The sequence below is a fragment of the Ipomoea nil genome, unplaced genomic scaffold (genome assembly GCF_001879475.1).
Source record: "Ipomoea nil cultivar Tokyo-kokei standard unplaced genomic scaffold, Asagao_1.1 scaffold2922, whole genome shotgun sequence".
Classification (NCBI taxonomy): Eukaryota; Viridiplantae; Streptophyta; class Magnoliopsida; order Solanales; family Convolvulaceae; genus Ipomoea; species Ipomoea nil.
This window is the reverse complement of record NW_017619350.1, coordinates 672,847-687,595: the sequence shown is the minus strand read 5'-3', so window position 1 is coordinate 687,595 and position 14,749 is coordinate 672,847. Positions and strand designations below refer to the sequence as shown.

The 14,749-nt window shown below is 36.0% G+C and overlaps 4 protein-coding genes across 7 annotated transcripts; 1 reads left to right on the top strand and 3 right to left on the bottom strand.

Annotated features, from left to right (window-relative positions):
- Positions 1-381: 381 nt before the first annotated feature.
- LOC109161424 lies at positions 382-2,624 on the bottom strand. 3 transcript variants are annotated; one of them, XM_019309822.1, is made up of 5 exons: positions 2,166-2,497; positions 2,008-2,087; positions 1,145-1,263; positions 741-817; positions 382-646 (listed from the first exon to the last, which is right to left on the bottom strand). In XM_019309822.1, the coding sequence occupies exons 1-5, from the start codon at positions 2,395-2,397 to the stop codon at positions 621-623; spliced, it is 534 nt and encodes a 177-aa protein (XP_019165367.1). In that variant the 5' UTR covers positions 2,398-2,497; the 3' UTR covers positions 382-620. The 3 variants fall into 3 exon arrangements, with proteins under 3 accessions (XP_019165367.1, XP_019165364.1, XP_019165365.1); XM_019309820.1 differs by lacking the exon at positions 382-646 and adding an exon at positions 879-913 and having other exon boundaries at positions 757-848; positions 1,105-1,263; positions 2,166-2,502; XM_019309819.1 differs by having other exon boundaries at positions 2,008-2,624.
- A 508-nt stretch (positions 2,625-3,132) lies between these two features.
- On the top strand, positions 3,133-5,082 carry LOC109161423 (probable pinoresinol-lariciresinol reductase 3). Of its 2 annotated transcripts, XM_019309818.1 has the most exons (6): positions 3,133-3,420; positions 3,496-3,630; positions 3,841-4,078; positions 4,380-4,583; positions 4,721-4,907; positions 4,945-5,082. In XM_019309818.1, the coding sequence occupies exons 1-5, from the start codon at positions 3,229-3,231 to the stop codon at positions 4,873-4,875; spliced, it is 924 nt and encodes a 307-aa protein (XP_019165363.1). In that variant the 5' UTR covers positions 3,133-3,228; the 3' UTR covers positions 4,876-4,907; positions 4,945-5,082. The 2 variants fall into 2 exon arrangements, with proteins under 2 accessions (XP_019165363.1, XP_019165362.1); XM_019309817.1 differs by having other exon boundaries at positions 4,721-5,082.
- Positions 5,083-5,266: 184 nt separating this feature from the next.
- Positions 5,267-7,506, bottom strand: LOC109161425 (protein RER1A-like). Its single transcript, XM_019309823.1, has 4 exons — positions 7,376-7,506; positions 6,279-6,657; positions 5,745-5,925; positions 5,267-5,600 (listed from the first exon to the last, which is right to left on the bottom strand). The coding sequence occupies exons 2-4, from the start codon at positions 6,626-6,628 to the stop codon at positions 5,544-5,546; spliced, it is 588 nt and encodes a 195-aa protein (XP_019165368.1). The 5' UTR covers positions 6,629-6,657; positions 7,376-7,506; the 3' UTR covers positions 5,267-5,543.
- Positions 7,507-8,280: 774 nt separating this feature from the next.
- On the bottom strand, positions 8,281-12,442 carry LOC109161420 (glucose-1-phosphate adenylyltransferase large subunit 1-like). The gene is made up of 15 exons (XM_019309812.1): positions 12,157-12,442; positions 11,608-11,827; positions 11,372-11,494; positions 11,034-11,204; positions 10,497-10,589; positions 10,329-10,412; positions 10,188-10,243; positions 10,013-10,106; positions 9,733-9,918; positions 9,555-9,635; positions 9,336-9,422; positions 9,157-9,261; positions 8,969-9,075; positions 8,818-8,878; positions 8,281-8,722 (listed from the first exon to the last, which is right to left on the bottom strand). The coding sequence occupies exons 2-15, from the start codon at positions 11,809-11,811 to the stop codon at positions 8,621-8,623; spliced, it is 1,554 nt and encodes a 517-aa protein (XP_019165357.1). The 5' UTR covers positions 11,812-11,827; positions 12,157-12,442; the 3' UTR covers positions 8,281-8,620.
- Between the last annotated feature and the right edge of the window lie 2,307 nt (positions 12,443-14,749).

Sequence of the window (14,749 nt, the reverse complement as noted above, 5' to 3'; positions counted from 1 at the left end):
GGCAAAGTTGGTTTTGTTTGCCCTATTTCAAGGGTCCATTGCCCTTGGTATGAAGGCTTTTTCTTCTTTATTGGCTATGTTTGGCAAATCTAGCTGAAAAGGTAGCTGAAAGTTGAAAAGCTATAAAGCTAGCGTTCTAAAATAAGCTCTTATTTTAAGCTAGGAGCTTATTTTGGGAACATTATCAAACAGAGCTTATAGTTTATTAGTAGCTTAAAATAAGCTATAAGCTCTACCAAACAGACTCATTATCCTCAAAAAGCTCTCTTCAAATATGTGGGTACAGTTAGATTAAGAGATAGGCTCAAATATTCAACAAACCAAAAGCATCCATCAAAAACTAATATGCCCTCAACAAAGATGAAATGTATACACAGTAAGCCAATCAATCATAATCATAAGATAGAATTGCACTGTCAACAAGTTAAGTGATTTTAACGACCTGTCTTAAATACATACATACAACATTAATGAATTACATATATCTTCCTATATCAATCAACAATACTTAGGAAGGAACCTAAATAAAACAGCTGCGGCTACTACTACTACATACATGACCATGAGCACTCATCACACGTAAAATGAAGTCAATCATCATTTGGGAATCAGGAGTTCCACTAGAGCACAGATTCATCACCAGCGCCTGTTTTGCATAGTATTATTAGTTTGAAATCCATAAACCATTACTATCTAAAGTTGCAGAGAGCCAGAATAGCAGGCAGGTTTACAAATGATACCTTTCCCAGGCACTATAATTACAGGGGCTGCTTTACAATTGTGAAAGCAATACTCACTTACACTTCCTTGCAAAACACTGAAAGGAAATATACAAGCAAATAAGGCATGTCATGAGACTGATAAAAAACAAAGGGCATGTCATGAGAAATGCACACAAGAAGAAACTAAGGAACAGGTACACGTGCCAATGACCTTGTGGTCTAGTGGCACGAAGTGGCCTCCTAAATGGGAGGTCATGGATTCAATTCCCAGTGGGGGCAATATTGACTCTTTGTGCTTCAGTAGGTTGAGAACAGATACTACATTGTAACAAGGTCAGTAGTACTCAAAAAAAAAAAAAAAAAAAAAAGGTACACGTGTTAATTTGTGCACATGCTTGCATGAGAGAGGGAGAATTACAGACCTTTGGAATAAGCTTCTGCCCCTTGTACCCATGACCAGAGCTGCAGGCTTCAACCTGTCTGCTTCCTTGCATATTGCCTTACCAGCATCTCCTTCCACAATCCTAGCCTTTGTCTTTACCTGTTACCACAACACACTCCAACGTTATTGACTTCGAAAGCAAAAACCGGAAAGTATATACCCTACTATTGACAAAAAAAACTAGAAAAATTAACACCCTTCAAAACCAAACATGCTGGGCCAATCATTGGCATTGATATGATTGTTTATATAAATTAGATTTTAGAGGATTACAGAATGCAGTACATTATCAGTTAGCTCCATGTTATTTCTAGCACATCACACATTTCATCAAACAATTGAATAATGAAACAGCTTTTGTTTGCCAAACACAACGAAAATAATTCTGTTGCATGAAAATCCAACACGACACGGATAAAGGAATAGACCCTGTTTGATAACAAGTTAGCATATCGGCCAATTTTAATATATTTGTCCACTATTAATTGTTTGACTTGGTTAAACATTCAATGTTTGATTAATTAGCTTTTTGTAACAGCTTATTGCTTCGAAATGTTAAAATTCAAAAACTGCTCAAAACAGTTTTTTCAATCAACTTTTTGGAAAAGTCATTTTGAATCAGCTAATACTCTAGCAGGTAATTTACCAAACATCTTTCTAAAAATCAGTTAATGCTATCAACTACTCAAACCCACTAATCCAATCATCTACAAGCTACTTACCAAACATCCCCATAGTCTAATAGGATAAACGCAGAAACATTTAAGAAATACTGTAAATAGTGAAGCATGTATTGAAGAGAAGACTTAGCACAATAAAATGGAAGCAGAGATTTTTAATTACCATGGCAACCTCAAAAGCTTCAACAGAAAGCTTCTCCATAAGTCCTTGTGTCATCTCGTACACAATCTCATTTCTCACGTCTAGCAAAAACATAAAAATTAGAAGAAAAAAAAAAAAAGGCAGAGTGCGTGAGATGGCGGAGGTAAATGAAATCATACTGGAGACGGCGTGGACGAGATGGATGGTATCGGCGAGACGGCAGAGATGAGTGACGGCCCAATCAAAAGCGTGCTTGCTGTTGGGGCCGTGATCGATAGCAATGATAATGTCGCGGCCTCTTCGCCGCTCCCCGGTCTCCCTGTCCAGTTCAGGCGGCGGAACCACCGGTATGAGCGAGGGAAGCACCACTTCCCTCCAATTGTACTCTTCGTTCTCCATCAAAGGCTCCATATTTCACTGGATTCGATAATAAGAATTAGGATTTTTGTTGAGTTCTCTTAAACGATAAAGTGAATGATGAACTTTCTGGTTCTGAGGATCATAAAAAGTAGCAAATTTTTTAAAGACTAGCGGGCGCCAGCCAGCCAGCAGCCAGTCTCCGCCGCCTCTTTTGAATTACGCGTCAAATCCACCACTATCAGGTATTATCGCGCTGGATTGAAGTATTCATATTTTTAATAGTCGTTGAATTGCTTACTAGATGTCGTATTGGAGAGAATAGCACGAGCAAAAATGGCGATTCTGGATTTGATTATTTTTCCCCTCCAAATATTAAGCACTTGTTAAACGTGATAAAAATAATAATAGTGTTAATATCTAATTTAATCTTTTAACCATTTTTTTTTAATTTTGTAGTAAATAATTTTTTGTACTTAATTAGATTTTCTCTTAAATTTGATAAATTTACTTAATTGAATTATCTGTTAAAATAATTTGATAAATTTATCTCTATTAATATCTAATTTTATCATCTACTATTTTAAAAATAAGTTCATATAATTAATCTTCAATTATAGTAATTTTATTCAAATTAATTCTGGACTATACTGATTTTTCACGATTAATTATTAATTTTAACAGGGTGGTTAAAATTATCAGAATCAAAGAATTTAATTAAGTAGACATTTAAGACTAAATAAAATTTTAAAAAAATTACTATAATTCAAAACTAAATTAGATATTAACTAGGAGGAAGGTTTTTAAAAATAAGTAGTAGTAGAAAGTGAGTGAGTTTCGGAAGCCGGAGCTCCGGTGGTTAGGACTTAGGATAACGACGGCGGTATGGAGATGAAGGCGGAGAAGAGCAAGATATTAGTAATCGGAGTAACAGGGCGGCTAGGTTTTGAGCTAGCTAAGGCCAGCATCAACGCCTCTCATCCTACATTCGGCCTCGTCAGAGACTCCGCATTTTCCGATCCCCACAAATCACAAAAACTTCACTTGCTCTCCCACTCCGGCGTCACGCTTCTTAAGGTTCCTCGTCTCTCTCTCTCTGTTCGTATTTCTGTTCACTATTGATTTTCATTTTGATTTTTGTGGTTTTGGCAGGGTTCATTGCAAGATGAAGAAAGCCTCATTGAAGCAATCAAGCGAGTTGATGTTGTAATATGTGCCGTTTCATCGAAGCAAGTCCCGGAGCAAAAGCTTCTTATTCCGGCTATCAAAAAAGCTGGTTGCGTCAAGGTAATCTTATCTATCCTATTCCATTAATCTTACAGCTATTTTTGGTGCCCTATAAATGTATGAGCATTGAATGAAACCTTGCCAAAAATCAGAAATTTTGGAGATAAACTTGCAGCTTTTCCTATTTTCTTCATGTTCTTAATGAGTTAGTATAGTGATTTTATTGGACCAAGAAAATGTCATGTTTACTGTCTTTCAATATGCTTGTAGAGGTTCATTCCTTCAGAATTTGGGTTGGATGCTGACAAAACACGGGTTTCCAACATGGATAACAACTTCTATTCAAATAAAGCTGAAATTAGGCGAATTGTTGAAGCTGAAGGCATTCCTTACACCTTGGTCTGCTGCAACTTCTTCACAAGTTATTTATTGCCATCGCTTGTTCAGCCAGGCCTGAAAGCCCCTCCAAGAGACAAAGTCAGTATATTTGGAGACGGAACTGTTAAAGGTCAGATGACATTCATATCAGCTTACTTTTGAGTTGTTACCGTTTTCTTGGATACTTCTCCTCACTTTAAATTCATATAAGCATTTACTGAATGCCCTTTCTTGCAAATGTCCAATAGCTTAAGACTTCCCATGGCTTAATACCCTAGTCTTGGACCAGACCAGGCATGTTATTTGTTATCTGTCAAAGTTTTAAGCTTGATTAATTTGGATGTATTCAAATTTGAGATGCTTTGACATCAAAATCAAAATACCGTTTTAGTAGTATAGTCTTGACTTTGCTTTTCCTACATCTTCTCCAGGTGTATTCATGAAGGAAAATGATGTTGCTGCTTTTACCATCAACACAGTGGATGATCCGCGAACATTGAATAAAGTGCTATACCTTAGGCCGCCTGGAAATGTATGTTCTATGAATGAGTTGGTTGAGATCTGGGAGGGAAAAATTAGTAAGAAACTGGAGAAGAACTATGTATCAGAAGAGGAACTCCTAATGAAGATTAAAGGTATTCCCACTATTTGGATTTCCATGCTCTGATTAGCTATCACTATCAGTGAACTTTAGCAGAAGCTTTGGCACTGATTTAGGATATATCTCCTTCCTTATATTTACCTTTCTCAGAGTTGTTTCGTTTCGTTTCAGCAACTCCCTATCCTGACAATATGGAGATGGTTTTCATATACTCTGCATTTGTCAAAGGGGATCAGACCTACTTTGATGTTGAACTGGAAGGGTCACAACTTTATCCACATACAAAATACACCACCATAAGCGAGTTTCTTGAAACGCTGGTGTAAGATCCCCTGTTGTGGAATATTCATCTACATTCGGAACTAGTATGTCTCTTTTAATGCATAGCGAGGTTTACAATTCATGCGAGTGCACTTTTCTTTAGTGTCATTGTTGCTTGGACTGGATTGTCAATGTCCTTTTATGAACCTTTCTGTGCAAGCTGGAGTGGAAATGGATATTCAAAACAAAGAATTCTGCGTTATAATCCAAAACCATTCACAGACAAATGAGACAATGTGAATGTTGTGTCAAAGGTTTGAGAAATTTAGTACCAGACAAGACCATATGTAAAGTTCACAATCTGACCAATATAGGGAAGAAAGCATTGATCATAGTCCAATACAATTGTAAAGCACACATATCAGTCATGATTGTAAACAGACTATAAAGTACAAATGCATCAAAATTTTTATCCTTTGTATGATGTATTAAAATAAGATGAGTTTGTGGGGCAAAAGGCCCCTGACAAAAATAATAGTTTGAGACTTTGCATCAAGGGAACTACATTTTTGTGACATCGTATTCAAATCCATATTGAACTAATAAAGTACAAATCCAAAATAACTAAAGATAAGCAGCAACCCAAGCCTCTTTTCTATCCATCTGGGGTTTGCCTCTTCATTGTTCCTCCCATCTCTCGATTCTTCCTTGGTGGGTAGAAGGTATCACAAGTTCAGTCTGCTCTGGAACTGCTGGCACTTGATGCCGCTTTTTTTCCACCACCGTACTTCTGTTACAATAACAGATGAAACCACCATGAGTATCACATAATCCAAAACTAACACTTAAAATTGCCCCAACTAGTTGTTAACTTGACTAATAATGCCTGCACAAGGAAATATACATACAAAATGATACAATCTAATGAGCGCACCTGCTTTCCAGTGTTAAATGGGATGTATTTATACTTGATCATGTGCATAATTTGGCGCTTCATCGTGAGCACAAAGAGAACAATCCAGTAGATCAACAATATTGGCCAAAAGACAGGGACGTCAAACAGGGAGAAGAAGGTCATGACGAATGCCACACAAAATGCCTTAGTGATAGCATACCTGAAACCAATAAAGAGAGAGAACAGCAAACATCATTGCAACATAAAGGTAAGATTTCGATCAACCCTTTCGCCATACTATAACTTCATACAGAACACCAAGAGTAGCATACAAGCTCTGGCCTATATTTCGTACTTGGCACCTAGGACTACCTCTACTTGTTCTCATGAGAGCAAATTTAGTTACTACTGCACATCTTAACCCTTCTATTCACCTGGATTACTACACCAACCTATTTTGTTGAACAAGCATACAATAAAATCTAAAAATAATGACAAAATCCAATATGCCAATATCCAAAACAAGTTGATTAGCATTAAAATCAAAATGAGAGCTAACAGATTATAGAATACCAAAACTTGAATTCTGGAAGCCGACGAATGAACGGCTTGAATTCATCTGAGCCTTTCGTAGGCAGCGTAGGACCATCTGAAGGTTCTAGCTCTGGGTCAGTAAGAGGTGACAGAAAACCAATCAGCAAATTCAGTAGGTAGATGCCAAGACCATAGCTCACAATGTAGAATCCTTGGATATAATAGACACGCAAAGCATAAAGACATGCTAAGGCGAAGGTCCCAATCCACCTATATAGAGCATGGGGTGTAGTTTTATCTAAATAATACTGGAATATCCTTGAAAAGTCATGCCTCCTTTGATTCAGTGCTGCAGCAGTTAACGGACCATCACCTCCAACGCCCTCCATAAAACCTCAATAGTGCAACACTGCAACCCCTACAAACTCCATCACACGGTAATTAGTCCACAATTTTAGTTCCGAAGCATACAAACAGATAGAGACACAAACATTGCAAGTCAGTCAGTTAAACTTTAGCCAAGCGATCTAGGTATTCCCAAAGGTCAAGAGACAACAATTAATTTGGGAGGCTCTGTTCAGTGCCCACTATCAGATGCCAGTACTTCAAAATCAACCTAACAAGGCCCCACAGAAGTTCAACCACTCATCAAAAGCAAGACTCTATAGTTGCATAAAGCTTATTCACTCAAACCAATTTGTCAAGCCCTTTGTACACGAAAAGGGAAACCTAGATGCAGTTTATATAATCACAAATTCAAAACCTCCCCTTCCCCAATAAGTTGCAAGTTGGAATGTCCTCCCCCTTCACACACCTCATTCTTTCTCAGCATCATTCAAACACTCATTCAGGAAATGCACAAGAAAAACAAAATAGCAATAAACCCTAAATCCATAACTAAAAGTACAAACAGCAGCACCAAAGCTAACAAAATAAAAAGCGAAGAAGAAGCAGATCTATAACTGAGCGATTAGATATCAGAGCCCCAATCTTTCCATGTAAAGACAGCACCCATTGCGTGTGTGTATTACTTACTACATATTAGGGATTTCACGTTTCATAGAATCGTAGAACAGAGCATATAAACATTAAATTAGGTTTAGTAAAAGGAAAGAAGGATGAAGAAGTAGACATACCTTGAAGTAAAAAGTGAGAAGAAGAGTGGATCTCTTTGGGAAGATCTTCTGATTCTTCTCAGCTCAACAACCACTGTTTTTATCTCTGCAACGGAGGGGCGGAGAGTTGAGAATTGCAGAAATTTTATTTTATTCATTTCAGCTGCCGTACGTTGTACATTTTGGTCATTTTACTTTCTTTTCTGTTCAAGTATCCTTGACTCTTTTCCTTTTTCCGGTCAGGCCAAATCTTTTCTTTTCATCGTTTTGGTGAGTAAATTTGTTCATTTTATTTATTTATTTATTTTGTGATTTAGTGATGAGCGAAATCCGCAGTTAAATTTAACTTTAAAAATTGAAATTTTAAAAGGTTACAGTACATTAAGTTGATTAATTTGTAAGCTAGGCTCTTTCGTTTTGTAAAGAGACACAATTTGTCTTCTAATTATACATTTATGCTACACTTGTAATCTAAATTTACAATAATTGATACAAGTCCCGAGCTTTGTAACATAATTTTTTTGTTGTTTATGTTTGTTTAACTGTTTAAAATATGTGATATAAATTAGACTCAAAATAAGATTCTAAAGTTACTAATCATATGAGTTCGATTTTTTGGGCTTACCAAATTACCTAATAACTTGTCCGTAAGAAAAAAAAAAAAAAAAAGATTATTACTTTATGGCGAACCACTATTCGAGGAGTCAAGAGTGTGTACCAAATAAACCATCATCTCTTGTGTAATAGTATGTCTTTCTCTCCTTTTTATACTGTGGACTACTAATAAATTCTGGAGTACATAATATGGCAAATTATACTGTAGACTAATAATAAATACGGAGTATTTAAATAAAAAATGAACATATTACACTAAAAATAATACACTCACTTACCCATTTATGTAAAGCTGATTGCGAGACAAATGATAAAGTGAATGAATAAGAAACATGTTTTAAGCATCAAGAACTTTTTACAACCATAGCCAAATGGCCAACCTTACATTATTATCATCGAAATTATACTATCTTACATATGATAGATATGGATATTGTACAATAGCAAGAATGCACCAGAAATGGTTGCATCCCTCAGTTTTATTCCCTCTGCTTCAACTGCCCTCTTCCTCTTTTCACAAGTCCCAGGTAAACTTCAACAAAACATCTCGGTTGCCACTTTTGTTTCTTCGGGAGAAGGAAAACCTCGATCATCCTAGACCGAAACATAACATCCCACGAATCGTTCTCCTCTGAGCCTTCTCCGTTGATACTATATGACGGTTCCATCAGGAATGGTTGCTTTCTCCATTATAATAGTAATCCCTGATCTGATGTAGAAACCTTCATCTGGGCGGTCTGATTCTTGAACACCCTGAGTTATTATTAAATGCACGCATTTTGTGAGTAAAAAAAAAGAAACTCAAATGAACTGGGGGAATGAAAAAGGAAATCCGGGATGAAGCTCACATCTTTATTCATGATGACAACGTCTTTCCCAATCCTTACATTCTTGTCGATGATAGCATTCCTGTGAAGAAAGCCACGATCAACGTTCTTAGAATTGGCACGAGGTACTAATGTAATGAATAGATTTCTGAATTTTATGATGTTTTATTACCTAATTTTTGTGTTTTCTCCAACCCCAATCGGGACATTTCCATCTGCCAGGAGCGAGGCAATTTCAGATTCTGTTTCATAGTTATCTGCTCCCATCATTAAAGTATCCTGAAACAACAAGATATGCCATTTTGGACTCGAACATACACAAACAGAATCTGAAATTGGACCGAAATATTGGACACTAACCTTCAGTTCAACACCACAATCTAAACGTGACCTTTCACCAATGATGGAGTGTTCCACAGTGCACTCTCGTAAGAAACACCCGTGGGAGATTATTGCATCCTTGATCTGAAAAAGCGTTCGAGTTCTTAGATTCAAGCACTCTGGATGGATTATCTAGAATATTCCACTTGGCAGATTACCTTGCAGTTATCGATTTTGGTTGGCGGTAGGAATCTCGGGGATGTGTAGAAAGGTGTCTTTGGATCATAGAACTCAAACTTCGGGAACTGCAACAAAGAACTATCTTAATTATTTTCAGAAGTAGAAATTTCGTTTAGTTTCTTGAAGAATATTTCTGGGACCAAAAAAGGGTATTTTAATGCATAGGCTATTCAACTATATATTATCGTGATAAAGACCTCTTCAGTCAGGGCCAAGTTAGCGTTATAGAAAGATTTTATTGTCCCGATGTCCTCCCAGTAGTCTCTGAAAATGTAAGCCTGTGCAGACAATTTCACCAAGTTAGTCCAACCAAAACGAGAAGATATCGAGTTCGTTTTATAGATAAATAGAAAACAAAACTTAATCGTTTCCTACTTGAACATTGTGCTCCTTCACAGCAGCGGGAAGAATCTCGGATCCAAAGTCGTTGGATGTGGGATATCTCCACCTCAGGAGCCTCAAAAGGACATCGGTCCTAAAGACATAAACGCCCATCGAAGCAATATAAGGATTTAATCTCGCATCTTGCGGGGGCAATCCCAAGAGAGTAGTATCCACTTGCTGCCAAACAACCGAAATAATTAATCAGATAAAAAGTATTAAATCCGAAGAGTGTAAAACGGTTCTAAGGGGCGATATGTTACTAGTTTCTTACCATTGCTTTTAGATCAGCACCTTTAGGCTTCTCGCAAAACTGGACAACTCTGCCCCTACGGTCAACTTTCACCAGCCCAAAGTCCGATGCTCGGCTGAAAAGTAAAGCTCTCAGTTTGAGAAACTCAAGGCAACAAGAAATGAGCGTAATCAATTATAAGATGGAAGTTTAATACCTATCCCCAACTGTCCCACACGAAAGAGTAATATCAGAATTGCGTTCGATGTGATTCTGTTTGATCAATCGACAAATACAACGTTAGATCTTTTCAGTATTGAATAGAAAATGCCTAGTAAACAATTTAAAACAGGCATACCTGCACTAAGTCCATGTAATCCATGCGATAAAGTTGATCTCCTGACAGAATAACTATATTATCAATGTCCTTGTTCTTCGCGTCCTGTAAGAATTGGTTGCAATTCTACTCATGAAACTGTCCCAATCAATCGCCAAAAGATTACCAGAAAACACGAAGACATTTTACCTCAAAAACCCACGTAAACTGTCTAACAGCATCTGCAGTTCCCTGAAACCACTTCATTCCCATTTCCCCTTGCGTTTGGGTTGCAGCCAACACCTGTTTACAGGTAGATCTATAATTTATGGTACAAATTCAACACAAGCTGAGATGACATTACGAAATGTTAATTTCTTGTTATCCGGAGTTAATGGCCCTGTTTGGTAACATAGTTAGCTTAACAGCTAATAGTGCAGCCAATTTTGGCTTATTAGACACCACTATTAGCTGTTTAACTTGGTTAAACAATCAATATGAGTGTTTGATTAATTAACTTTTTGTAACAGTTTATTGCTCCAAAATGTTAAAATTCAAATTTCGATCATGTAATCAACTATCAACTAAGAGCTAATTTACCAAACACTTTTCTACAATCAGCTAATGTTATCAACCAGTCAAACTCACTAACCCAATCAGCTATCAGCTAATATCTACGGAAATCTCAACATTAAAACTCCATAACCTAGTATCAGAAAGAAAAAAGCAATAAGTACGGGCATCAACCTCAACAAATCCATCTCCGAAGCTCACACCATTGCCAAAGTAGGTACGGGAAATGTGACGGTTAAGAGAAGCGGAATTGAACTGGGTGAGCACGAAGATCTTGTTAACCCCGCTGTTGATGCAATTGCTCATCGGAATGTCAATCAACCTATAGCATCCTCCAACTGGAACCTGCAGATCACACACCTCTAGAAAATCTGAAAACTGACAATTTTCTGTTCTAACCTTTGATCTGTACATATTCGTTAAGATGGTGAAAACTGACAAGAAACATATGAACTGAATTTTCTTCATAAATAAAAACTATACTATATATTGCCACAAGGTAAAGATCTTACAGCAGGGGTTGCAGCTCGGTTTGTGAGAGGGAATAGTTGTGTCCCTGCACCCCCTCCCAGTATGATTGCCGCCACATTCTTAGGGTTTGCCCGACGCCTCTCCAATATCGGTGCTTCTACAGTCTAAATATTACAGATCCATGGCATAAAAAAGCACAACATCAGATACTGACTATAAACAATGAATCACTACTCATAATTTGTACTTTTAATGCATAAAAAAGATTTCAACTTACCAGAGTTTCTGTCCCGTTCTCTCTTGTGAGAACAGAGAAAGCAACCCCAGGCTTGATCTTCCTCTTATTTTCTTCAAGTTTCAAACTTTTCCTGGACTGATTGACCAAGACATTGTTGTTTACACTGCCTCTGATCTTCCCACCAAAAAACCCAGTCTCTCTTGGCAAATGAGCAGAAGATTTCAAAGTTGCACAAAACTCCATCACAGATCACTCCCTACTGCAATTAATCAATAATAACCAATGATTACTGAACAAATCATAAAGATTAAAGAACATATCAACCTAGTAGTAAAGTGAAATTCATCAGAACAGAACAATGACCTAAGCAACCAAGAAAAGTATAAAGATACATGAACATAGAAAAGTATAATTGAAAATTCCAAGTACCCAGAAGCAAGAATCTAAAAAAGAGCATATGAATATGAAATTATGAAGCAAAACAAGTACAATAACCCCAGCAAAAAGCAGGCTGGGAAGAACTGTAACCTAAAAGCAACCAAGAAAAGTATAAGACACATTTAAGTTTCAGAATCATGAGCCTCAAACCTAGAAGTTCACGAATAGGATCTGCAAAGCTAAAGCGCCAAGATGCGGTCCCCAAACAAACAAGTGAAAATTCCTAGTACCCAGAAGTGAGAATCCAAGAAAAAAAAGGTGGCAATTGCTGTGCACCCTTGAGCTCTTGCGCTTAAGAAAGGAAAAACAGAACTTCCCTTCTATGCAACCGAGCTAGATGGTGGCTTCTCAGCTTTGCCACGAGAAATCTTCCAGTTCTTGATATATATAGTGAGCTCGACAGTAAAAATTTCTGGGTAACGTACTCTCCCAAACTTCCATATTGTACCGCGATTCAATAGGCGTTATTATAATACAATATAGACTTGCAGATTTTATTCCTTCCTTTGTGGTTTTTTTTAATATTATTATATTATTATTAAGTATCGTACGGAGTATCTAATATCTTTAATTCTTTATGATTAAGACACTAATTTGAATTCAAATTGATTTACAAATATTAGCAAATATGGTGTGAATGCAATATTTTCCATTTAACTAATAGTAATACAAGACAGAGCCATACCAAGGAGTATCATACTATCATCGGTATATTTGACCGATGTGAATTTTTCATATTAAATTAAACGAATGTCTTTTTCAATCAATATCTTTTTTTAATATAATATAGGAATAAGGTTCAAATTGGCCACTGAACGTAACCTGAAAATGCAATTAGGCCACTGAACGAAAAAAAAAGTGCAATTAGGCCATTAAACACTAAAAAAATGTGCAATTAGGCCACTGAACTCTCCAAACGTATGCAATTTTACCGGATAGCAGGTTACCATCAATTTTAGCAGGTTACCTGCTTACGTGGCAGCTTAGTTGGCATTTTTAATAATTTTTAAATAATTTTTAATAATTAATTTTAATAATAAATTTTATAAAAAAATTGGAAAAAATTAAATAAAAAATAAAATAAAGTCGTTTTTATTTTTTTTAATTTTTTTAATAAAAAATTATTATTAAAATTTATTAAAAATTAATTAAAATTTATTAAAAATGCCAACTCAGCTGCCACGTAAGCAGATAACCTGCTAAAATTGAGGGTAACCTGCTATCAGGTGAAATTGCACATTTTTAGAGTGTTCAGTGGCCTAATTGCACTTTTTTTTCGTTCAGTGGCCTAATTGCACTTTCAGGTTACGTTCAGTGACCAATTTGAACCTTATTCCTATAATATATTTGATATGAATAGCATTCGATCCACTTGCTTCAAGGGGTACGGTAGCATAGATTTGATCCGTGCTATGAATATTAGGAATTCTAATTCGGATTATAAATAGAATATTTGTGCATGAAAGTGTATAATTTAGTGTTGAGTTTGAAATTAAATTGACTCTATTTATATTTTTAAGAGTCTAAATCAAGTTTATGATGTTTAGGATATAATTTGACCGTGATTTGAAATTCATATATTAAAAACAATAAAAATATAATAATTTAATGTGATGTAAATATTGGTTAACGGCTGTGAGGGAGGAAGCACTTTCAGACACTTGACAGGTTGGCAATTTATGATGATTCAATTATGTTGATTAGTATTGTGGAATATGAATTAACGATGATAAGATACTCTGCATATCAATATCAGTGTACAATCTGTCTCCGGATTACATCGCACTACATATTAATAGTGGAGCTGCCTACTAATCTTTATTCTTTAATATATAATTAAAATGTACTCATAATCATCAGTTTTTATTCCATAATATTAATTACATGTTTTATAATTATAAATTATGTGGAGGTCCAACTTCAACAATGGACGGGTGAGTATGGGGCAGCTGCCCTCCTCCCCCACCTTACCTCACCTCATCTCTTATATATAGGGGATCCTTATGTGTGTGTATATATATATATATATATATATATATATATATATATATATATATTACTCAAAGATAAAGTGCTTAGATGGTTAAGTATGTATGTATTGTACTAGAGGTCAAGAGGCTTGAATCTATTCTCTCTACTTGGGAATTAATTAATTCTTTTTTCAAAATATCTCATTTATTTTAATCTTTTGCTCCCACCCCTCCATTGGATGAAATTTCTGACTCCGCCTCTGACTTAGCTGATAAAATATTTGGGTGATGCCTGAGGATCCACTATGGCACTCAAATCTAATAAAACTAAGGGATCCGAGTCCAATCCTATCGGTACCCAACGGATAAGGAGATGCATGCTCACAATCTGTATTGAACATTTGAAACAATACAATCATCTCATTATCTTAAAGACTATCGGCAACCTTTACAGCAATGACAAGTAGAATATCAATGAAGAAAACTCTGTTGTCCTCCCATCAACTAGTGAGATATTTGAGTACTAAATTGGTAAATGTTAATTTCTTGTATAAATTTATGAATCGGTTTAATTTTTATGATGTATTTGAAATTATGACATAGAAAATATAGTAATGATATAATTACATTGACATATATGGCAGAATGAACATGTGGGACTGAGCATAGGAACAATGCTGGTACATTAAGAAAGCAATACAAGTAATGAAGGGTTGATGAATGCCAAAGGTCATTCGAGATTTTTATGGCTAAGTATCTAAGGGACAAACCAC